The sequence below is a fragment of the Eubalaena glacialis genome, chromosome 9 (assembly GCF_028564815.1).
Source record: "Eubalaena glacialis isolate mEubGla1 chromosome 9, mEubGla1.1.hap2.+ XY, whole genome shotgun sequence".
Taxonomy (NCBI): domain Eukaryota; kingdom Metazoa; phylum Chordata; class Mammalia; order Artiodactyla; family Balaenidae; genus Eubalaena; species Eubalaena glacialis.
Window position 1 is genome coordinate 12,359,796 of NC_083724.1, and position 25,603 is coordinate 12,385,398.

At 40.7% G+C, this 25,603-nt stretch overlaps 1 protein-coding gene across 4 annotated transcripts in view; it reads left to right on the top strand.

Moving 5' to 3' along the window:
• The window catches only part of DENND1A (DENN domain containing 1A), a 542,621-nt gene that overhangs the window by 259,413 nt on the left and 257,605 nt on the right, over positions 1-25,603 (top strand). For all 4 annotated transcript variants that reach the window (XM_061199955.1, XM_061199952.1, XM_061199953.1 and 1 more), the window contains exons 7-8: positions 18,279-18,359; positions 22,292-22,345. In XM_061199955.1, coding sequence (XP_061055938.1) covers positions 18,279-18,359; positions 22,292-22,345 — 135 coding nt within the window. The remainder of the gene's footprint in view (positions 1-18,278; positions 18,360-22,291; positions 22,346-25,603) is intronic.

The following is a 25,603-nucleotide window of genomic DNA, read 5'->3' on the forward strand; positions in this document are numbered from 1 at the left end:
GGAGAAAAGGTGGAAATTGTGTGAATAATGGATAAATCTTTAAGTTAGATTTACTTACTGGCAAATGTATTCCAGAGACCACAGTAAATGGAAGGAATAACTAATAGAAATGGCTCCCTAGATCACTACACTCACTCTGAAAGGATGCTTAGGTATCAGGGAATTCTGTCCTAAAAGAAGTGATGTACTCTTTGATGAATGAGTTAAGAGGCCACCTTGGATCTGTTCACTGATTGCTGATTCACAGTTCACTTTTGTCAAACATTCAGTTTTTCATTCAAAATTGAAAGGAGTCTTTAGTAAATAAAATTATATAGCATGTAGGCTCTTAACAGTCTTAGAACTGGAAGTTAACTCACATTTTTTTCCTCCCATATATAAGCTCCAGTCAGTTAAAAAAAAAACCAAAAACTTACTAGACTTTGGAAAACATGTCTTGGGATACAGGAAAGATTGGGTAGGTACAAACTCTGCATAGGGGAGATAGGATTATTACCCTGTAAAATTGGTGTATCCATCCTCTGTGCTGTTGCCCCAAATAAGGACCCTGCCTCTTGGAGTGTTAAAGACTGAGATCAGTGATGTGTTTTAGTGAAGTCTGTTTCCCTTATACAAGGGACTCTTTTTATTAAATTTCTTCTGGTTAAAGGAATTATGACACACATGATAGGTAGTCTGCCTACAACTGGCTTAATTGTTTGCAAGGTGTGGGTTATCAGATTAGAACATGAGGAAAGAGCTTTCATTAAAAAAAACAGAATCCCTTCCCCAAGTCCAGAAGTCATTGGGAAAGTTGGGCAGGGTAGGTAGGCTTCAGCTGGAGGCGTGGGGAGTGACCATGATGGCTCAGCATGGAGTGCCTGAGCCTAAGCTACATTATAAGAGTGTCTGTTTAATTCATTGACACAACAGGGTTATCAGGCCCTGAATAGGGCAATGATGGCATCCCTGTGGAAGGGATGGCAGAGGGTGAGGCGGGCATCTAAGCCAGAGAGCAACCTGGCTGAGGGTGTTGGAGGCTGAGGAGTGAGGCATTTATTTATGTGGAACAGTGGTGACAGTGGCTTGGCATCATCTGGGCACCAGATATCAGAACTTCAATGGGATCTAGAGGAGCCACGTGGGAAAGAGGACAGCAGCAGTGGCCCAGCACTAGGGTGTTGGAGCCTGGGGTGAGGAGGGCACTTTTTATTGGTGGGAGGTCTGAGGGGGGGAGGCAGAAATTGGTGGCCTAGCATTGGATGTCAGTGTTCGAGCAGGGCAAGGAGGGCATCTAGATGGAGAGGGAGGTAGAGGCAGTGAAAAAAGATTGCTTACATACAAGCAAGTAAATATATTAAGAAAATAGGGGCAGAATTTTTCACTTTTGTTAGATTATTGTTACAAATATGTAAAGGGAGGAAACTAGAATGATTCCCATGTTGGATTAGAATTAGAGCCATTGGTATGAACCCATGGCTTTCAACATATGTGAAATAGAAAACGGAGATGTAACTGTGTATTGTAGGTGTGTGTGTGTGTGTGTGTGTGTGTGTGTGTGTGTGATATTCCCTGTCTCTATCCACGGAAAGGGTCTGGGGTCAACTATACAGAAGTAGCAATGAGCACACCAAAGTGCCCAAATCTTGGTTTCTAAATTCATTTTCTACTAAAAGGAACCAGGACTCCCTGAAGAAATGTCTAGTTCCAGAGCTGAGGCAGGGAAAAGTGTGAGTCTGGAATACCTTTTTGTGCCAAAAGTAATGTAGTGCTCAAAACATGGAGAGAGGGGAGGAGTCAAGATAGCAGAAGAGGAGGACGTAGAATTCACCTCTCCTCATAAGGACATCAAGAATACATCTACAAATGGAACAGTTCTCACAGAGCACCTGCTGAACACTAGTGGAAGACTTCGGACACCTAAAAGGACCAGAAGAATCCCCACGCAACTGGGTAGGACGAAAGAAAGACAAAAAGAAAAGAGGAAACAGAAAGGGACCAGCACCCCTGGTGGGGAGTTGAAGGTGAGGAGAGGTTCCTGCACTCAGAGAAACCCCCTCAGGGCAGGTAACTCAGCTGGGACAGAGAAGGAGCTTCAGGGCATCGGAGGGGAAGGCAGGAGAGGGTAAGATGTGCGTGTGTGGTCTGTGCTGCAGCCCTGCGCACCCCAGCCTGAGTCGTGTGTCTCCTGGTGTGGAGGGGTGCTGGGTGCTGGAAAGTGGGGTTTGGAGAGTGGACCCAGGGAGGGGACACCTGTTGTCTGTGAAGAGACAGCCTGAAGGGACGGGAGTACGGAACTCCACAACGGGGAAAGTTTGCGGAAGCCCAGGCCACCGTAGAAGCAAGGCGCCATTGTTGAGTGGTGCACAAGGGGCGGGGCGGCCAGGGCAACCCCCTTCCCCACCCATCGGCCCCTGCCTCCACGGGCACTGAGAGGGTCACCCATCTGAGCAGGATTGCCCTTCCCTCAAGCCAAGGCCCCCTCTGCCTGCGCAGGCTCCGGGATCCTGAGTGCTGCCTCCACCAAAGCCTCCTCGGGAATCAGCCCTGGGCACCCCAGCCTGAGACAGGAACCGGCCAAGGCAGGCAGGGGCTGAGTGCTAAAGCGTGGGGTTAGGAGAGCGGACCCAGGGTGAGAACTGCTATTGGCTGCATGGAGACGGGCGGAAGGGACTGGAGTGAGGAGCTCAGCTGTGTGGAGACAACCTGAGGGGATGGGAGTGAGGGGCTCCGCGGCCAGGAACACTTCTGAGGAAGAGTGGTCTGCCTTGGAAGCCAGGCGCCATGGTTGAGTGGCACACAATGGGCGGGGCCGCCATTTTCGGACTCTCTCCCCGCACGCCAGCCCTGCCTCCGCAGGAACTGGGAGGGACTCCCACCAGAGCGAGCACGCCCCAGTCTGTTGCAACTTCCTGCCGGTCTCGCCACTGCAGGCACTAGAGGGGGATCCCATTGGAGCAAGCGCATGCACCCCACTTGTACTTATGCCTCCGCGGCCTGAGCAAGCAAGTGTGCCCCAGTCAGCCACTGCTTTCGTCCCCTCTCACCTGGGCGAGGACCGGATGCCTGAGGGTGGCCCACATGCAGAGGCAGAGGTGGGACCAAAACCAAAGCTGACTCCCAGGGGCTGTGCAACGAAGGCAGAGAAACAGAAATCTCTCCCTGCAGCTGCACAAGCTGCAGATTAAATCCCCGCCATCGGCTTGGTAAACCCTGCGTCTGTGGAATATCTGAAGGGACAACGAGTGCTCCCACAACTAGGACTGGTCTAGCTTTAGCAGCTGTGGACTTTGGGGGCAAGTACACGCGGGAGTTGGACCTGGTCAGAGTCTGAGCTGCCCCCACTGTGCCCACAGCGGGCCCAGAGACCTGCCTAAAGGTATTGGAGGGCCTCACTGGAGAGGCGGGGGGTGCTGTGGCTCACTGTGGGGGCAAAGACACTGACCGCAGAGGCCCCAGGAAAATATGTGGTTTTGGTTTCATTTTGTTCTGTTGTTGTTTTATTTATTTTTATTTTTTTAACATCTTTATTGGAGTATAACTGCTTTACAGTGGTGTGTTAGTTTCTACTTTATAACAAAGTGTATCAGCTACACATATACATATATCCCCATATCTCCTCCCTCTTGCATCTCCCTCCCACCCTCCCTATCCCACCCCTCTAGATGGTCACAAAGCACCGAGCTGATCTCCCTGTGCTATGCGGCTGCTTCCCACTAGCTATCTATTTTACATTTGGTAGTGTATATATGTCCATGCCACTCTCTCACTTCGTCCCAGCTACCCTTCCCCCTCCCTGTGTCCTCAAGTCCATTCTCTACGTCTGTGTCTTTATTCCTGTCCTGCCCCTAGGTTAGAACCATTTTTTTTTTTTTTTTTAGATTCCATTTATATGTGTTAGCATACAGTATTTGTTTTTCTCTTTTTGACTTATTTCACTCTGTATGACAGACTCTAGGTCCATCCACCTCACTACAAATAACTCAATTTTGTTTCTTTTTATGGCTGAGTAATATTGCATTGTATATATGTGCCAAATCCATTCATCTGTCGATGGACACTTAGGTTGCTTCCATGTCCTGGCTATTGTAAATAGAGCTGCAGTGAACATTGTGGTACATGACTCTTTTTGAATTATGGTTTTCTCAGGGTATATGCCCAGTAGTGGGATTGATGGGTCGTATGGTAGTTCTATTTTTAGTTTTTTAAGGAACCTCCATACTGTTCTCCATAGTGGCTGTATCAATTTACATTCCCACCAACAGTGCAAGAGGGTTCCCTTTTCTCCACACCCTCTCCAGCATTTATTGTTTGTAGATTTTTTGATGATGGCCATTCTGACTGGTGTGAGGTGATACCTCATTGTCGTTTTGATTTGCATTTCTCTAATGATTAGTGATGTTGCGTATCCTTTCATGTGTTTGTTGGCAATCTGTATATCTTCTTTGGAGAAATGTCTATTTAGGTCTTCTGCCCATTTTTGGATTGGGTTGTTTGTTTTTTTTGATATTGAGCTGCATGAGCTGCTTGTAAATTTGGAGATTAATCCTTTGTCAGTTGCTTCATTTGCAAATATTTTCTCCCATTCTGAGAGCTGTCTTTTCGTCTTGTTTATGGTTTCCTTTGCTGTGCAAAAAGCTTTTAAGTTTAATTAGGTGCCATTTGTTTATTTTTGTTTTTATTTCCATTTCTCTAGGAGGTGGGTCAAAAAGGATCTTGCTGTGATTTATGTCATAGAGTGTTCTGCCTATGTTGTCCTCCAAGAGTTTTATAGTGTCTGGCTTTACATTTAGGTCTTTAATCCATTTTGAGTTTATCTTTGTGTATGGTATTAGGGAGTGTTCTAATTTCATTCTTTTACATGTAGCTGTCCAGTTTTCCCAGCACCACTTATTGAAGAGGCTGTCTTTTCTCCATTGTATATTTTTGCCTCCTTTATCAAAAATAAGGTGACCATATGTGCGTGGGTTTATCTCTGGGCTTTCTATCCTGTTCCATTGATTTATATTTCTGTTTTTGTGCCAGTACCATACTGGCTTGATTACTGTAGCTTTGTAGTACAGTCTGAAGTCAGGGAGCCTGATTCCTCCAGCTCCATTTTTCTTTTTCAAGACTGCTTTGGCTATTCGGGGTCTTTCATGTTTCCATACAAATTGTGACATTTTTTGTTCTAGTTCTGTGAAAAATGCCATTGGTAGTTTGATAGGGATTGCATTGAATCTGTAGATTGCCTTGGGTAGTATAGTCATTTTCACAATGTTGATTCTTCCAATCCAAGAACATGGTAGATCTCTCCATCTGTTTGTATTATCTTTAATTTCTTTCATCAGTGTCTTACAGTTTTCTGCATACAGGTCTTTTCTCTCCTTAGGTAGGTTTATTCCTAGGTATTTTATTCTTTTTGTTGCAGTGGTAAATGGGAGTGTTTCCTTAATTTCTCTTTCAGATTTTTCATCATTAGTGTAGAGGAATGCCAGAGATTTCTGTGCATTAATTTTGTATCCTGCTACTTTACCAAATTCATTGATTAGCTCTAGTAGTTTTCTGGTAGCATCTTTAGGATTCTCTATGTATAGAATCATGTCATCTGCAAACAGTAACAGCTTTACTTCTTCTTTTCTGATTTGGATTCCTTTTATTACTTTTTCTTCTCTGATTGCTGTGGCTAAAACTTCCAAAACTATATTGAATAATAGTGGTGAGAGTGGACAACCTTGTCTTGTTTCTGAGGAAATGGTTTCAGTTTTTCACCATTGAGAATGATGTTGGCTGTGGGTTTGTCATATATGGCCTTTATTATGTTGAGGTAAGTTCCCTCTATGCCTACTTTCTGGAGGGTTTTTATCATAAATGGGTGTTGAATTTTGTCAAAAGCTTTTTCTCCATCTATTGAGTTGATCATATGGTTTTTCTCCTTCAATTTGTTAATATGATTTATCACATTGATTGATTTGCATATATTGAAGAATCCTTTCATTCCTGAGATAAATCCCAGTTGATCACGGTATATGATCCTTTTAATGTGCTCTTGGATTCTGTTTGCTAGTATTTTGTTGAGAATTTTTGCATCTATGTTCATCAGTGATATTGGCCTGTAGTTTTCTTTCTTTGTGACATCTTTGCCTGGTTTTGGTGTCAGAGTGATGGTGGCCTCGTAGAATGAATTTGGGAGTGTTCCTCCCTCTACTATATTTTGGAAGAGTTTGAGAAGGATAGGTGTTAGCTCTTCTCTAAATGTTTGATAGAATTCACCTGTGTAGCCATCAGGTCCTGGGCTTTTGTGTGTTGGAAGATTTTTAGTCACAGTATCAGTTTCAGTGCTTGTGATTGGTCTGTTCAGATTTTCTATTTCTTACTGGTTCAGTCTCAGAAGGTTGTGCTTTTCTAAGAATTTGTCCATTTCTTCGAAGTTGTCCATTTTATTGGCATATAGCGGCTTGTAGTAATCTCTCATGATCCTTTGTATTTCTGCAGTGTCAGTTGTTACTTCTCCTTCTTCATTTCTAATTCTATTGATTTGAGTCTTCTCCCTTTTTTTCTTGATGAGTCTGGCTAATGGTTTATCAATTTTGTTTATCTTCTCAAAGAACCAGCTTTTAGTTTTATTGATCTTTGCTATTGTTTCCTTCATTTCTTTTTCATTTATTTCTGATCTGATCTTCATGATTTCTTTCCTTCTACTAACTTTGGGGTTTTTTCTTCTTTCTCTAATTGCTTTAGGTTTAAGGTTAGGTTGTTTATTTGAGATGTTTCTTGTTTCTTGAGGTAGGATTATATTGCTATAAACTTCCCTCTTAGGACTGCTTTTGCTGCCTCCCATAGGTTTTGGGTCATCATGTTTTCACTGTCATTTGTTTCTAGGTATTTTTTGATTTCCCCTTTGATTTCTTCGGTGATCTCTTGGTTATTTAGTAGTGTATTGTTTAACCTCCATGTGTTTGTATTTTTTACAGATTTTTTTTTCCTGTAGTTGACATCTACTCTCATAACATTGTGGTCGGAAAAGATACTTGATACGGTTTCAATTTTCTTAAATTTACTAAGGCTTGATTTGTGACCCAAGATATGATCTATCCTGGAGAATGTTCCATGAGCACTTGAGAAGAATGTGTATTCTGTTGTTTTTGGGTGGAATGTCCTATAAATATCAATTAAGTCCATCTTGTTTAATGTATCATTTAAAGCTTCTGTTTCCTTATTTATTTTCATTTTGGATGATCTGTCCATTGGTGAAAGTGGGGTGTTAAAGTCCCCTACTATGATTGTGTTACTGTTGATTTCCACTTTAATGGCTGTTAGCATTTGCCTTATGTATTGAGGTGCTCCTATGTTGGGTGCATAAATATTTACAATTGTTATATCTTCTTCTTGGATTGATCCCTTGATCAGTATGTAGTGTCCTTCTTTGTCTCTTGTGATAGTCTTTATTTTAAAGGCTATATTGTCTGATATGAGAATTGCTCCTCCAGCTTTCTTTTGATTTCCATGTGCATGGAATATCTTTTTCCATCCCCTCACTTTCAGTCTGTGTGTGTCCCTAGGTCTGAAGTGGGTCTCTTGTAGACAGCATATATATGGGTCTTGTTTTTGATCCATTCAGCCACTCTATGTCTTTCGTTGGAGCATTTAATGCATTTACATTTAAGGTAGTTATCTATATGTATGTTCCTATTACCATTTTCTTAATTGTTTTGGGTTTGTTATTGTAGGTCTTCTCCTTCTGTTGTGTTTCCTGCCTAGAGAAGTTCCTTTAGCATTTGATGTAAAGCTGGTTTGGTGGTGCTGAATTCTCTTAGCCTTTGCTTGTCTGTAAAGCTTTTGATTTATCCGTTGAAGCTGAATGAGACCCTTGCTGGTTAGAATCATCTTGGTTGTAGGCTTTTCCCTTTCATCACTTTAAATATGTCCTGCTACTCCCTTCTGGCTTGCAGAGTTTCTGCTGAAAGATCAGCTTTTAACCTATGGGGATTCTCTTGTATGTTATTTGTTGTTTTTCCCTTGCTGCTTTTAATATTTTTTTTTGTATTTAGTTTTTGATAGTTTGATTAATATCTCTCTTGGTCTGTTTCTCCTTGGATTTATCCTGTATGGGACTCTCTGCGCTTCCTGGGCTTGACTGACTATTTCCTTTCCCATATTAGGGAAGTTTTGAACTATCATCTGTTGAAATATTATCTCAGTCCCTTTCTTTTTCTCTTCTTCTTCTGGGACCCTTATAATTTGAATGTTGGTGCATTTAATATTATCCCAGAGGTCTCTGAGACTGTTCTCAATTCTTTTCATTCTTTTTTCTTTATTCTGCTCTGCAGTACTTATTTCCACTATTTTGTCTTCCAGGTCACTTATCCGTTCTGACTCAGTTATTCTGCTATTGATTCCTTCTAGAGAATTTTTAATTTCATTTATTATGTTGTTCATCATTGTTTGTTTGCTCTTTAGTTCTTCTAGGTCCTTGTTAAACGTTTCTTGTATTTTCTCCATTCTATTTCCAAGATTTTGGATCATTTTTACTATCATTACTCTAAATTCTTTTTCAGGTAAACTGCTTATTTCTTCTTCATTTGTTTGGTCTGGTGGGTTTTTACCTTGCTCCTTCATCTGCTGTGTGTTTCTGTCTCTTCTCATTTTGCTTAACTTACTGTGTTTGGGGTCTCCTTTTAGCAGGCTGCAGGTTCATAGTTCTTGTTGTTTTTGGTGTCTGCCCCCAGTGGCTAAGGTTGGTTCAGTGGGTTGTGTAGGCTTCCTGGTGGAGGGGACTGGTGCCTGTGTTCTGGTGGATGAGGCTGGATCTTGTCTTTCTGGTGGTCAGGACCGTGTCTGGTGGTGTGTTTTGGGGGTGTCTGTGACCTTATTATGATTTTAGGCAGCCTCTCTGCTAATGGGTGGGGTTGTGTTTCTGTCTTGCTAGTTGTTTGGCATAGGGTGTCCAGCACTGTAGCTTGATGGTTTTTGAGTGGAGCTGGGTCTTAGCGTTGAGATGGAGATCTCTGGGAGAGCTTTTGCCATTTGATAGTACGTGGAGCCGGGAGGTCTCTGGTGGACCAATGTCCTGAACTAGGCTCTCCCACCTCAGAGGCACAGGCCTGACACCCGACAGGAGCATCAAGACCCTGTCAGCCACACGGCTCCAAAGAGAAGGGAGAAAGAAAGAAAGAAAGAAAAAAATAAAATAAAGTTATTAAAATTTAAAAAATTATTAAAAATTAAAAAGTAATTTAAAAAAAGGAAAGAAAAAACAGAAAGAAGAGAGCAACCAAATCAAAAAATAAATCCACCAATGATAACAAGCTCTAAAAACTATACTAAAAAAAAAAAAAAAGAAAGAAAGAACCCTAGGACAAATGGTAAAAGCAAAGCTATACAGACAAAATCACACAAAGAAGCATACACATACTCACTTACAAAAAGAGAAAAAGGAAAAAATATATATCTATATGTAAAAAAAAAAAGAGAGCAACCAAATCAATAAACAAATCTACCAATGATAATAAACTCTAAATACTAAATTAAGATAACCATAAAACCAGAAACAAATTAGATGCAGAAAGCAAACCCCAAGTCTACAGTTGCATCTGAAGTCCACCACCTCAATTTTGGGATGATTCTTTGTCTATTCAGGTATTCCAGATATGCAGGGTACATCAAGTTGATTGTGGAGATATAATCCGCTGCTCCTGAGGCTGCTGGGAGAAATTTCCCTTTCTCTTCTTTGTTCACACAGCTCCTGGGGTTCAGCTTTGGATTTGGCCCCACCTCTGCATGTAGGTCACCTGAGGGCATATATGTTCTTTGCTCAGACAGGCGAGGGTTAAAGTAGCAGCCAATTAGGGGGCTCTGGCTCACTCAGGCCGGAGGGAGGGAGGGGTACGGAATGTGGGGTGAGCGTGCGGCAGCAGAGGCCAACGTGATGTTGCAGCAGCCTGAGGCGCGCCATGTGTTCTCCCGCGGAAGTTGTCCCCGGATCACGGGACCCTGGCAGTGGCAGGGAGCACAGGCTCCCGGGAGGGGAGGTGTGGATAGAGACCTGTGCTTGCACACAGGCTTCTTGGTGGTTGCAGCACCAGCCTTAGTGTTTCATGCCTGTCTCTGGTGTCTGCGCTGATAGCCACGGCTCGTGCCCATCTCTGGAGCTCCTTTACGCGGTTCTCTGTATCCCCTCTCCTCGCACACCCCAAAACAATGGTCTCTTGCCTCTTAGGCAGTTCCAGACTTTTTCCTGGACTTCCTCCCGGCTAGCTGTGGCGCACTAGCCCCTTGAGGCTGTTTTCACGCAGCCAACCCCAGTCCTCTCTCTGGGTTCTGACCTCCAAAGCAGGAGCCTCAGCTCCCAGCCCCCACCTGCCCCAGCGGATGAGCAGACAAGTCTCTCAGGCTGGTGAGTGCTGGTCGGCACCAATCCTTTGTGCGAGAATCTCTCCACTTTGCCCTCTGCACTGCTACTGCTGCACTCTCCTCCATGGCTCTGAAGCTTCCCCCTGCCCACCCTCCATCTCCACCAGTGAAGGGGCTTCCCAGTGTATGAAAACTTTTCCTCCTTCACAGCTCCCTCCCAGAGGTGCAGGTCCTGTTCCTATTCTTCTGTCTCTGTTTTTTCTTTTTTTCTTTTGCCCTACCCAGGTACGTGGGGAGTTTCTTGCCTTTTGGGAAGTCTGAGGTCTTCTGCCAGCATTCAGTAGGTGTTCCATAGGAGTTGTTCCACGTGTAGATGTATTTCTGTTGTATTTGTGGGGAGGAAGGTGATCTCCACTCTTACATTTCTGCCATCTTGAAGGTCTTTCCCTGTTTTTTATTTATGTTTTCTTTAAGAAAAACGTTTTAAAATATATTTTTTATTTTTCTATCTTTATTTTACTTTTTTCTTGTTTTGTGTTTTTCTGGTTTTGTTTTTGTTCTTTGTTTTCTGTTTTTATTAGTTTTGTTTTTATTGTTTTCATTTTTGGGTTCAGTTGTTTGGTTGTTTTCTTGTTTTTGGGGGGGTTTTGGCCTTTTTTTTGCTTGTTTTTGTTTGGTTTTGTTTGTCTGTTTCTCTTCTTTTCCTTTTTTTCTTTTCTTTTCTTTTTTTTATTTTTATTTTTTCTGGCCGTGCCATGCAACTTGCAGGGTCTTAGTTTCCCAGCCAGGGGTCAGGCCTCAGCCCCTAGGGTGGGAGCGCCAAGTCCAGGACTGCCAGAGAATTCCCGGCCCCGGGAAATATTAATTGGCGTGAGCTTTCACGAGGTCTCCACTGAGATCTAAGATCTCACAACTGCCTGCAGGCTCCAGTGCTGGATGCCTCAGGCCAAACAACCACCAAGACAGGAACACAGCCCCACCCATCAGCAGACAGCCTGCTTAAAGTCGTACTAAGCTCACAGACACCCCAAAAAATACCCCCTGACGCAGCCCTGCCCATCAGAGGGACAAGACTCAGCTCCACCCACCAGAGCTCAGGCACCAGTCCCTCTCACGAGGAAGCCTACACAAGCCCCTGGACCAACCTCACCCACCAGAGGGCAGACACCAGAAACAAGAGGAGCTAAGACCCTGCAGCCTGTGGAAAGCAGACCACAAACACAGTAAGTTAGACAAAATGAGACGACAGAGAAATATATTTCAGAGAAAGAAGCAAGGTAAAAACCCACAGGACCAAATAAATGAAGAGGAAATAGGCAATCTACCTGAAAAAGAATTCAGAGTAATGATAGTAAAGATGATCCAAGATCTCAGAAATAGAATGGAGGCAGAGATCGAGAAGATACAAGAAATATTTAACAAGGATCTAGAAAAACTAAAGAACAAACAAACAGTGATGAAGAGCACAATAACTGAAATGAAAAACAGACTAGAAGGAATCAGTAACAGAATAACTGAGGCAGAAGAACGGGTAAGTGAGCTGGAAGATAGAATAGTGGAAATAACTGCCACGGAGCAGAATAAAGAAAAAAGAATGAAAAGAAAGGAGGAAAGTCTCAGAGACCTCTGGGACAACATTAAACAAACGAACATTCAAATTATAGGTGTCCTAGAAGAAGAAGAGAAAGAGAGAGGGTCTGAGAAAATATTTGAAGAGATTATAGTTGAAAACTTCCCTAACATGGGAAAGGAAATAGTCACCCAAATCCAGGAAGCACGGAGAGTCCCAAACAGGATAAACCCAAGAAGAAACACACCAAGACATATTATTCAAACTAACAAAAATTAAATACAAAGAAAAACTAAAAGCAACAAGGGAAAAGCAAAAAATAACGTACAAGGGAATCCCCATAAGGTTATCAGCTGATTTTTCAGCAGAAACTCTGCAGGCCAAAAGGGAGTAGCAGGATATATTTAAAGTGACGAAAGGGAAAAACCTACAACCAAGATGACGCTACCCAGCAAGGATCTCATTCAGATTTGACAGAGAAATCAAAAGCTTTACAGACAAGCAAAAGCTACGAGAATTCAGCACCACCAAACCAGCTTTACAACAAATGCTAAAGGAACTTCTCTAGGCGGGAAACACAAGAGAAGAAAAAGACCTACAAAGACAAACCCAAAACAATTAAGAAAATGGCAACAGGAACGTATATATTGATAATTATGTAAATGGATTAAATGCTCCAACCGAAAGACACAGACTGGCTGAATGGATTAAAAAAAAAAGACGCGTATATATGTTGTCTACAAGAGACCCACTTCAGACCTAGGGACACATACAGACTGAAAGTGAGGGGATGGAAAATGATATTCCATGCAAATGGAAATCAAAAGAAAGCTGGAGTAGCAATACTCATATCTGACAAAATATATTTTAAAATAAAGACTGTTACAAGAGACGAGGAAGGACACTCCACAGTAATCAAGGGATCAATCCAAGAAGATATAACAATTGTAAATATTTATGCACCCAACATAGGAGCACCTCAATACATAAGGCAAATGCTAACAGCCATAAAAGGCAAAATCGACAGTAACTCAGTAATGGTGGGGGACTTTAACACCCCACTCACACCAATGGACAGATCATCCAGACAGAAAGTTAATAAGGAAACACAAGCCTTAAATGACACGGTAGACCAATTACGATAGACTTACTTGATATTTATAGCACATTCCATACAAAAGCAGCAGAATACACATTCTTCTCAAGTGCACATGGGACATTCTCCAGGATCGATCACATCTTGGGTCACAAATCAAGCCTCAGTAAATTTAAGAAAATTGAAATTGTATCAAGCATCTTTTCTGACCAGAACACTGTGAGATTAGAAATCAGTTACAGGAAAAAGAAAAACTGTAAAAAACACAAACATGTGGATGCTAAACAACATGCTACTAAATAACCAATGGATCACTGAAGAAATCAAAGAGGAAATAAAGAAACAAATGACAGTGAAAACATGATGACCCAAAACCTATGGGATGCAGGAAAAGCAGTTCTAAGAGGGAAGTTTATAGCAATACAATACCACCTCAAGAAACAAGAAACATCTCAAATAAACAACCTAACTTTACACCTAAAGCAACTAGAGAAAGAAGAACAAACAAAACCCAAAGGTAGTAGAAGGAAAGAAATCATAAAGATCAGAACAGAAATAAATGAAATAGAAACGAAGAAAACAATAGCAAGGATCAATGAAATTAAAAGCTGTTCTTTGAGAAGATAAACAAAATTGATAAACCGGTAGCCAGACTCACCAAGAAAGAAAGGGAGAGGACTCAAATCAATAAAATTAGAAGTGAAAAAGAAGAAGTTAAAACTGACACCACAGAAATACAAAGTATCATAAGAGAGTACTACAAGCAACTCTGTGCCAGTGAAATGGACAATCTGGAAGAAATGGACAAATTTTTAGAAAGGTACAACTTTCCAAGACTGAACCAGGAAAAAATAGAAAATATGAACAGACCAATCACAAGTAATGAAATTGAAACTGTGATTTAAAAATCTTCCAACAAACAAAAGTCCAGGACCATATGGCTTCACTGGTGAATTCTATCAAACATTTAGAGAAGAGCTAACACCCATCCTTCTCAAACTCTTTCAACAATTGCAGAGGGAGGAACACTCCCAAGCTCATTCTATGAGGCCACCATCACCCTGATACCAAAACCAGAGAAAGATGTCACACACACAAAAAGAAAATCACAGAACATAATTTTCTGATGAACATAGAGGCAAAAATCCTCAACAAAATACTAGCAAACAGAATCCAACAACACATTAAAAGGATCATGCACCATGATCAAGTGGGATTTATCCAAGGGATACAAGGATTCTTCAATATACACAAATCAATCAGTGTGATACATCATATTAGCAAACTGAAGAATAAAAACCATATGATCATCCCAATAGATACAGAAAAATCTTTTGCCAAAGTTCAACACCCATTTATGATAAAAACTCTCCAAAAAGTGGGCATAAAGGGAACCTACCTCAGCATAATAAAGGCCATATATGACAGACCCACAGCAAACATCATTCTCAGTGGTGAAAAACTGAAAGCATTTCCTCTTAGATCAGGAACAAAACAAGGATGTCCACTCTTATTCAATATAGTTTTGGAAGTCCTAGCCACGGCAATCAGGGAAGAAAAAGAAATAAAAGGATTACAAATTGAAAAAGAAGAAGTAAAACTGTCACTGTATGCAGATGACATGATACTATACATAGAGAATCCTAAAGATGCCACCAGAAAACTACTAGAGCTAATCAGTGAATTTAGTAAAGTTGCAGGATACAAAATTACTGCACAGAAATCTCTTGCATTCCTCTACACTAATGATGAAAAATCTGAAAGAGAAATTAAGGAGACACTCCCATTTACCACTGCAACAAAAAGAATAAAATATCTAGGAATAAACCTACCTAGGGAGACAAAAGACCTGTATGCAGAAAACTATAAGACACTGATGAAAGAAATTAAAGATGATACCAACAGATGGAGAGATGTTCTTGGATTGGAAGGATCAATATTGTGAAAATGACTATACTACCCAAAGCAATCTACAGATTCAGTACAATCCCTATCAAATTACCAAGGGCATTTTTCACAGAATTAGAACAAAAAATTTTACAATTTGTATGGAAACACAAAAGACCCAGAATAGCCAAAGCAATCTTGAGAAAGAAAAATGGAGCTGGAGGAATCAGCCTCCCCAACTTTATACTACGAAGCTACAGTAATCAAGACAGTATGGAACTGGCACAAAAACAGAAGTATAGATCAGTGGAACAGGATAGAAAGTCCAGAGATAAACTCACACACTTATGGTCACCTAATCTATGACAAAGGAGGCCAGAATATACAATGAAGCAAAGACAGCCTCTTCAATAAGTGGTGCTGGGAAAACTGGACAGCTACATGTAAAAGAATGAAATTAGAACACTCCCTAACTCCATACACAAAAATAAACCCAAAATGGATTAAAGACCTAAATGTAAGGCCAGAAACTATAAAACTTTTAGAGGAAAACATAGGCAGAACACTCTGACATAAATCGCAGCAAGATCTTTCTTGACCCACCTCCTAGAGTAATGAAGATAAAAACAAAAATAAACAAATGGGACCTAATTAAACTTAAAAGCTTTTGCACAGCAAACGAAACTATGAATAAGACGAAAAGACAACCCTCAGAATAGGAGAAGATATTTGCCAACGAACCAACTGACAGGGATTAATCTCCAAAATTTACAAACAGCTCATGCAGCTCAATATCAAAAACACAAACAACCCAATCAAAAAATGGGCAGAAGACCTAAATACACATTTCTCCAAAGAAGATGTAGAGATGGGCAACAAACACATGAAAAGATGCTTGACATCACTAATTGTTAGAGAATGCAAGTCAAAACTACGAGGGGGCTTCCCTGGTGGCACAGTGGTTAAGAATCTGCCTGCCAATGCAGGAGACATGGGTTCGAGCCCTGGTCCAAGAAGATCCCACATGCCACGGAGCAACTAAGCCCGTGCACCACAACTACTGAGCCTGCGCTCTAGAGCCTTCGAGCCACAGCTGCTGAAGCCCACGCACCTAGAGCCCGTGCTCTGCAACAAAAGAAGACACCTCAATGAGAAGCCTGCACACCGCAACGAAGAGTAGCCCCCGCTCGCCGCAACTAGAGAAAGCCTGCGCACGGCAACAAAGACCCAACACAGCCATAAATAAGTACATACATACGTACATACATACTACAATGAGGTATCACCTCACACCAGTCAGAATGGCCATCATCAAAAAATCTACAAACAGTAAATTGCTGGAGAGGGTTTGGAGAAAAGAGAACTCTCCTACAGTGTTGGTGGGAATGTAAATTGGTACAGCCACTATGGAGAACAGCATGGAGGTTCCTTAAAAAACTAAAAATAGATATATGCACCCCCGTGTTCATTGCAGCACTATTTACAATAGCCAGGACACGGAAGCAACCTAAATGTTCATCAGCAGAGGAATGGATAAAGAAGATGTGACACATATATACAGTGGAATATTAGCCAGAAAAAGGAACGAAATCGTGCCATTTGCAGAGATGTGGATGGACCTAGAGACTCATACAGAGTGAAGTAAGTCAGAAAGAGAAAAACAAATATCATATAACATCGCTTATATGTGGAATCTAGAAAAATGGTACAGATGAACTTATTTGTAAAGAGAATATAGATACACAGATGTAGAGAACAAACATATGGATACCAAGGGGGGAAGGGAGGGTGGGATGAATTGGGAGATTGGGATTGACATATATACACTACTATATATAAAATAGATAACTAATGAGAACCTACGCACAGGGAACTCTACTCAATGCTCTGTGGTGACCTAAATGGGAAGGAAATCCAAAAAAGAGGGGATATATGTATATGTATAGCTGATTCACTTTAGGGAAAATGAGTGATCTCACAATAGAGACCTCAGATGAATTAATCAAATGATTAAAGTGAATATCATCAGAAATGGGATGAATTGAAATCTGAATCAATAGAAAACATCAAACAAGTGAGTGTTATTTTACAAAATGGTTGGTCTCACTGTAAGGTTCATACAAATCTAGGAAAGACTTAGGAACTGTTTCTGACTGATGAAAACTAGAGAGTCACAGCATTTGAAGGCAACATGTGATTCTGAACTGGATAATTTTGCTATCCAAGGACATTATTGGCACAGTTGGCAACACTTGGTGGGATCTGAGGATTAGATGGTGATGTTGTTTCAGTGTTAATTTCCTGATTTTGATGATTAATTGTTGTTATGTAGGAGAATGTCCTTTGTATTTATGGATGTTGTGGCATAATGTTGGTAACTCACTCTCAAATGGAAATAAAGTTTTTTTGTACTGTCATATGATTATTCTGTAAATTTGAGATTGTTTCAGAGCAAAATTAAACTTGTGTACCTGCAAATGTTCATTTCTACCCCCTGAGAAATTTGAGTAACTTATGAATTCAGATTGAAACAGGATTTTGCTTTGGGCCCATCCTCTTTTTCCTCTCCTTTAAATTCACTAACAAAGACAGCTGTGGAACAGCGGAGCGGGCTCTGGGTTTGAACACAGAAAACCTGTGATTAGCTCCTGGCTGTGCAACTTACCAGCTGGATGATTTGAGTCAAGTTCCTTTACCCTTCGGAGCCTTAGTTTTCAACCTGTAAAGTGAGGTAGTTGTGAGGCTCAAACAGCTACCAAATGGGTACAAATGTAAGTTTATTACTATTTTATCAGCACAGAGAATTCCACAGGGTGGGAGACATAGCTTTTGGATAATTCTGTAAACAGTGTTCTTTTGAGCATTTTAAAGGTGAACCTGTTTTCAATCGAAGAATTTGTACTGCTTTGCATTTCATTTTGTGGCTCAATTTCACTAATTAAAATGCACAGCCACCATCCTGTATTGCATGCTGTTGTAGTAGTTCATTTTTAACTTTCCATAATTGGAGGCCGCTGTGTATCCAGTGAACACTCAATAAAATTAATTGAGGGTAATGATGATGAAGACAAGATCTATAGTGTCATCGTTATTTCTCCCTACCACCCCCGCCTTGTAAGCTGGGGTTGTTTGCATTTAAAAGTTGTTGCTATGGAGTTGAGAGGATAGATTTGCTGAGAGCTTATGGTATATGATCCATAAAAGGCGGTCATGGTAGGTGTCTCACTAAGTAGAAAATGTCAAACTTGGTGTGGGCGGATCTGTTTGGCTCTTTTATTGAGCCGTAAGCAGTGTCTTTTGTCCAACCCTACTTGAATATCAAACCTATTTCTGTTGTGTGCCCAGACCTCCCTGCAGGTCTCTGACTAAGGGCTCAGCCCTGCCTTTGTTACTTAGGCCTTTTATTTCTTTCAGGAGAGTCAGTGGAATGAGCTTCTTGAAACTCTGCACAAACTTCCTATCCCTGACCCAGGAGTGTCTGTTCATCTCAGCGTGGTAAGTGGCGGCAGAATATTAGCAATCACTGAGAAACCTTTCCATTATTAACAGTAAGAAAGAGCCAAATGGGATTGTCTTCTGTCATCCGCACCTTCCCCACCTCCAAGTACTCTGAGACCTCAAGACAGGCCAGGGAGATGTATTTCTTTCTTTCTCTGGGATTGCATGAGAAATGGATCGCAAATGCCCCCAGGCTCCTCTCTTCCTGGCTGTCATCCCGTCACTAGCATCTCCTGAATGGCAGATGCTGGGCTTGGAATGGGATGGCTGACCCCTGCCTCCTCAACCCCTGTGGGGCTCCCTGCCTCATGCTTTGCCCCCTAGCACTGCTGTGTCTGCCCCTTCACTGAAGCCCATCCTGCCACCCCCGAACCTTCAACACCGCCTTTCCCCTGTTTACCAGGGTAACCCCCCCTTAGCTAAGGTTTTCATTTTTTGCCCCAAGCATCTTGTACACTTTGCAGTACTTAGTCATAAAACACATTGGAACAACCTGTTTTCCTATCTCCGCCACTGGACTGTACGCCCTCAAGGACAGGGATAGAGACTGTCTAGCACAGTTCCTGGCCAGATTGTTTCCTTGAACTCTTTTATGTACATGCTATGTGGTCTGTAGTGTGCCAGGGTGGAAAAGCCTCTGAATTACAAATTGGGAGATTTCAATCCCCAAGTCATAGTTTTGCCAATGACCTGAGTGATCTTAATCAAAACCTTTAACTTCGTAGGTCTCAATTTCCTCATCTGTCAGATAAGGCATCAGATAAGGAGATCTTTTCCATATTTCAGTTACTGCAATTCTCTGGGTCAAACCCTTGTCACCACCTTCATCAGAATTCTCAGATGGATCCCCTTTGACCAGCTATTGATTATCCAGGGGCTATTTCCCCCATGTTGTGGGGTCTGAATGTTTAAGAAGTTTTGTCTTTCAGCTTCAGTAGAACCAGGTACAGTGTTGGTATTCAGTGGTAATTAACTTGGTATTTTCCCTCTTAAAGAAAATGAACATATAGGTTTTTTTTTTTTCATGATGATCACATTGAAAGCAATATTACTGCCAATAACTAATAATAAATCTGCTATATACTAAGTTCCTAATTTATGCCAAGTATGCATCTCTGATGTTCAAAACAACTCTACAAATAGATATTAGCATTCTCATTTCATAGATGAGGCTTAGAGAGAAAAAGATTCTTGCGCATCCAAGGTCGTGTGGTTAATAAGTGAGATCGGGGCTTTTAAACCCAGGGCTGACTTCCAAGCCTATGTTCTTTCCACTAGGCCATGAGTGTTGAAAGAAAGGGAGGAAAGAAGGAACTGGTAGAGGTTTTTGCTCATTTTAATGGAGCATAGGAAGGAAAGAAACCTTCTTCCAGAAATTTGTGTAAGGAAGAGTGTCTGGAAAAGATGAAGAAATGAACTTTAAACCTGCCCCAGTCATTGCCGCATAGCGAAGCAACTTTGCCTTTGTCTCTGTCCCTTTTCCTAAGCAGCTTGATCTCACCATTTCAGTCTGTAATGACATCTGACAGGTAGCTGGGGAGTAGCCTGGGTGGGTCACCAGCTACTGGGGAGGAAGGGCCTCTCCTTCCTTTGAGTGGCTGCCAGGCCTCAAGGACAAGCCATCGCAGGGGCAGGAAGAACTGTTGCGGGAGGTGGGGGGTGCAGCTGTTTCATGCCAGTGGTTTCTAGGAATGTTTCTGACCTCCTCTGGTCCCAGCATTTCATGGGCGATGGAGCAAGGCAGAATCTCAAAGGACAGCCTGGGGAGTACTTGGTTTTGGAATTGCGTAGGCTCACTATTTACAATCTGTTGCATTTGTAAAGGCAGATATTTTCTTCTTTCCTCTTCACAAGGAATTCCTCTCTCCATGTTGCATTTCTGAAGGGTTAGTCTCAACTGTATCATAGAGCCTGAAAAACTGATAAAATGGCAGTCTTGGACTTTCTGTCTTTAGTCACAAGAGAATGTTTCTGTGTGTCTTCTATAGGTGATTGAGAAAAATAGGAATATAAACTAACAGTTGAGAGAGTTATAATAATTTACTATTAAAATACCATTTATGGAATGCTAGGCACTTCACATATATAACATTTATTCTTCACAACAGTTCTGAAGTAGATATTACAATTCCCATTTACAGGTTAAAAAACTGAGGTTCTGAGCTATTAAGTGAAGTGGCCTAAGATCACATAACGATTAAGTGGCTGACTCTGTGGTCCCTGTCCTTTCTCCTTCACTGTGCCGATCCTTATTCTGTGACTCCATCACCATGTGCACTGCCATTACTGAACATTTCCTGGGACTCCCTTCTAGCCATTTGGTATAGAATTTGGTACCTCATGGCATCAAATTTAACCTTGTATTTTGCTTTTATTATTTTAATCCTCATTGTTGACTTGAATTAATTAACTAGTTTCCAATTAGTTTCCTATAACTGATACGCTACATAATCTCTGTCATAATACTTCATAGATAATGTTTTGGCACAAACCCACAGATTTTGGAATAGCGCACTGCAGGGGGTGTTTTTTAAGTTATCTTTTAATTTTTTTTCTCTTTTTACTTTTCAGTTTATTAGTTTAATTCAAATGGCTTTAGGTATAATTTGCTCATTAAAAAGCACAGGTATAACAGTCTGTTATCGTGGAAAGAGCATAGCTCTAGTTATGCAGACCTGATTTCAATCCTAGTTCTGTCACCTACTAGCTGTATGACCTTAAGTCACTTTACCTCTCTAAGCCTTAATTTATCCATTTGTAATATGGAGATAATATCTATCTTAAATTTTGGTATGGAAATTAGAGATACTATTTATAAAGTACCTGGTATAAAGCCTTCCATGCAGCAGGTGTTCATAAATATCTGCTGAATATTAGACAAATAGCTTATACTGTTATTGTTGCTATTTTCGTTATCGCAATTGTCCCCCACGCCTTTCATTTCAGGAAGCCTGTACAACTCATTTTTCCAGAGACCTACTTATTTTGCAATTATCCAAGAATGAGGAGTGGGGAGAACTTCCTGAAATGTCACTTGGGGGTCTAGGTTTGAACTTTGGCCATGGCTAAGCTGACTTTCTCTGTATGTGACCTTTCCTGGCCTTTGCACAATCCCTTCTTTAATTGGCCAGCACCAGGCTCTTTCCATTCCTGCTTGCCATTGTTCTCTGAGTCTTTAGTAGCACGGAGGAGGTGTCATCAGTTCAGCCTGTTTTCATTTAACTCAGAGACACATGCTTGTTACAAGCATGGAGATGCCTCCTTGAAAGTTCTCTGAACAGGTCAGGTTTTCAACTCCACTGAGTCTCCAGCTCCCTTCACTGGAATTTGCACTGGAAATCAGGAGGCTTATTTGCAGAGCATGCATAGTGGAGAGACTTTCTCCACTGTCAGCCATCTGCAATGTCTCAGTGCAGCAGTCCTTCCCCTGGAGCTGTCCTTAACATCCCTTGGGCCTTCGGGGCAGATTTGGCCTGCAGCTTGTAGATGGATATAATCTCAGATGCTGAAATGAAATGGCCGGTTTGGTTGGTGAAGACCATTCCTGAGTGAACCTAGTGATATTTGGTCCCTAGAGTCCACTTGCCTCACTGAACAATAAATTATGAAGTCTGCAGCTTTCATGTGTTCAGAAACCTGCAAACATCGTAAAAGAATTTAGCCTTTAACTTCTTTGAGCTGTTCTTTTGTATCTCAAAGAAGTTCCTCTCTCATAGAAAAGAACTCCATCTACCAAACCAATGATTTAATGCATCTGGCTTTAATCCAACATTATCCTTAGGAAATATTCCATAGACTATTCTCTATGAGTGAAACTCTGTTTCTTCATCTGAGTGAGGAATTATCTTCAGATCATTTACCTGGTTTCTGAATAATGTGCTTGTTGCATACTTTTGCAGAAATAAATAGCTTTTGTTTTTCTTTTCCAGCATTCTTATTTTACTGTGCCTGACACCAGAGAACTTCCCAGCATCCCTGAGAATGTGAGTACTTGGGCAGGGGTGGATTAAATTTTTATTCCTCTTTGTTTTTTTACTAATTTTGAAAGAAAATAAAAGGATATATTTTCCCATTATAAAAATAATGTATTATGAAAGTAAAACCAAATAGAGAATATTTTAAAAATATAGAAAGTATAAAGACAAGGAAAGATCATTATTCATACTTCTCAAAGGTAATCACCTATTAACATGTTGATGTCTCATTGTAGTCTTTTTAGAATGTATTATTTACATAGTTAGAATCACCTATTACATAAGCATTTTGCCATTTCATTCACAATCATTTTTGTTGGCTGCATAATATTCAATTTGCTATGTAGCTTACTTAGCTATTTCCTCGCTGTTGTGAATTTAGGGGTTTTTAGTTTTTGCTGTTGTAAATAAAATGCTTCTATGTAAAGAACTTCCCATATAAACATTTCTTTATTAGGGTAGATATACTCAAGTAGAATTATGCTCCTACTACATTTCTATATTGACTTTTAAGAAAGTAAATGTATTTGTGGGTAGAAGTGTGAGGACCCCCATCCCCACCTCTTAAAGGCTTAGCAGTGAACTTGAGTCTGAGGGAGCAGAGGGTAATTGCCCTCTGAACAAGCCGAATGATGTATCTAGCCTAGGCTTAAGACGTATTTTCAAACTGTTTTACTCGGATTGTAAATAGTACTATGTAGAATTAAATATAGAATCACCACCACTAAGGCAGTTGGTTGCTTTTTTTTTTTTTTTTAAACATCTTTATTGAAGTATAATTGCTTTACAATGGTGTGTTAGTTTCTGCTTTATAACAAAGTGAATCAGTTATACATATACATATGTTCCCATATCTCTTCCCTCTTGCATCTCCCTCCCTCCCACCCTCCCTATCCCACCCCTCTAGGTGGTCACAAAGCACCGAGCTGATCTCCCTGTGCTATGCGGCTGCTTCCCACTAGCTATCTATTTTACATTTGGTAGTGTATATATGTCCATGACACTCTCTCACCCTGTCACATCTCACCCCTCCCCCTCCCCATATCCTCAAGTCCATTCTCTAGGAGGTCTGTGTCTTTATTCCCATCTTGCCACTAGGTTCTTCATGACCTTTTTTTTTTTCCTTAGATTCCATATATATGTGTTAGCATACTGTATTTGTTTTTCTCTTTCTGACTTACTTCACTCTGTATGACAGACTCTAGCTCCATCCACCTCATTACAAATACCTCCATTTCATTTCTTTTTATGGCTGAGTAATATTCCATTGTATATATGTGCCACATCTTCTTTATCCATTCATCCGATGATGGACACTTAGGTTGCTTCCATGTCCTGGCTATTGTAAATAGAGCTGCAATGAACATTTTGGTACATGACTCTTCTTGAATTATGGTTTTCTCAGGATATATGCCCAGTAGTGGGATTGCTGGGTCGTATGGTAGTTCTATTTGTAGTTTTTTAAGGAACCTCCATACTGTTCTCCATAGTGGCTGTATCAATTTACATTCCCACCAACAGTGCAAGAGTGTTCCCTTTTCTCCACACCCTCTCCAGCATTTATTGTTTCTAGATTTTTTGATGATGGCCATTGTGACCGGTGTGAGATTATACCTCATTGTAGTTTTGATTTGCATTTCTCTAATGATTAATGATGTTGAGCATTCTTTCATGTGTCTGTTGGCAATCTGTATATCTTCTTTGGAGAAATGTCTATTTAGGTCTTCTGCCCATTTTTGGATTGGGTTGTTTGTTTTTTTGTAATTGAGCTGCATGAGCTGCTTGTAAATCTTGGAGATTAATCCTTTGTCAGTTGCTTCATTTGCAAATATTTTCTCCCATTCTGAGGGTTGTCTTTTGGTCTTGTTTATGGTTTCCTTTGCTGTGCAAAAGCTTTTAAGTTTCATTAGGTCCCATTTGTTTATTTGTGTTTTTATTTCCATTTCTCTAGGAGCGGGTCAAAAAGGATCTTGCTGTGATTTATGTCATAGAGTGTTCTGCCTATGTTTTCCTCTAAGAGTTTGATAGTGTCTGGCCTTACACTTAGGTCTTTAATCCATTTTGAGTTTATTTTTGTGTATGGTGTCAGGGAGTGTTCTAATTTCATACTTTTACATGTACCTGTCCAGTTTTCCCAGCACCACTTATTGAAGAGGCTGTCTTTTCTCCACTGTATATGCTTGCCTCCTTTATCAAAGATAAGGTGACCATATGTGCGTGGGTTTATCTCTGGGCTTTCTATCCTGTTCCATTGATCTATATTTCTGTTTTTGTGCCAGTACCAAACTGTCTTGATTACTGTAGCTTTGTAGTATAGTCTGAAGTCAGGGAGCCTGATTCCTCCAGCTCCATTTTTCGTTCTCAAGATTGCTTTGGCTATTCGGGGTCTTTTGTGTTTCCATACAAATTGTGAAATTTTTTGTTCTAGTTCTGTGAAAAATGCCAGTGGTAGTTTGATAGGGATTGCATTGAATCTGTAGATTGCTTTGGGTAGTAGAGTCATTTTCAAAATGTTGATTCTTCCAATCCAAGAACATTGTATATCTCTCCATCTATTTGTGTCATCTTTAATTTCTTTCATCAGTGTCCTATAATTTTCTGCATACAGGTCTTTTGTCTCCTTAGTAGGCTTATTCCTAGATATTTTATTCTTTTTGTTGCAATGGTAAACGGGAGTGTTTTCTTAATTTCACTTTCAGATTTTTCATCATTAGTATATAGGAATTCAAGAGATTTCTGTGCATTAATTTTGTATCCTGCTACTTTACCAAATTCATTGATTAGCTCTAGTAGTTTTCTGGTAGCATCTTTAGGATTCTCTATGTATAGTATCATGTCATCTGCAAACAGTGACAGCTTTACTTCTTCTTTTCCGATTTGGATTCCTTTTATTTCTTTTTCTTCTCTGATTGCTGTGGCTAACACTTCCAAAACTATGTTGAATAATAGTGGTGAGAGTGGGCAACCTTGTCTTGTTCCTGATCTTAGTGGAAATGGTTTCAGTTTTTCACCATTGAGAATGATGTTGGCTGTGGGTTTGTCATATATGGCCTTTATTATGTTGAGGAAAGTTCCCTCTATGCCTATTTTCTGGAGGGTTTTTATCATAAATGGGTGTTGAATTTTGTCGAAAGCTTTCTCTGCATCTATTGAGATGATCATATGGTTTTTCTCCTTCAGTTTGTTAATATGATGTATCACGTTGATTGATTTGCATATATTGAAGAATCCTTGCATTCCTGGAATAAACCCCACTTGATCATGGTG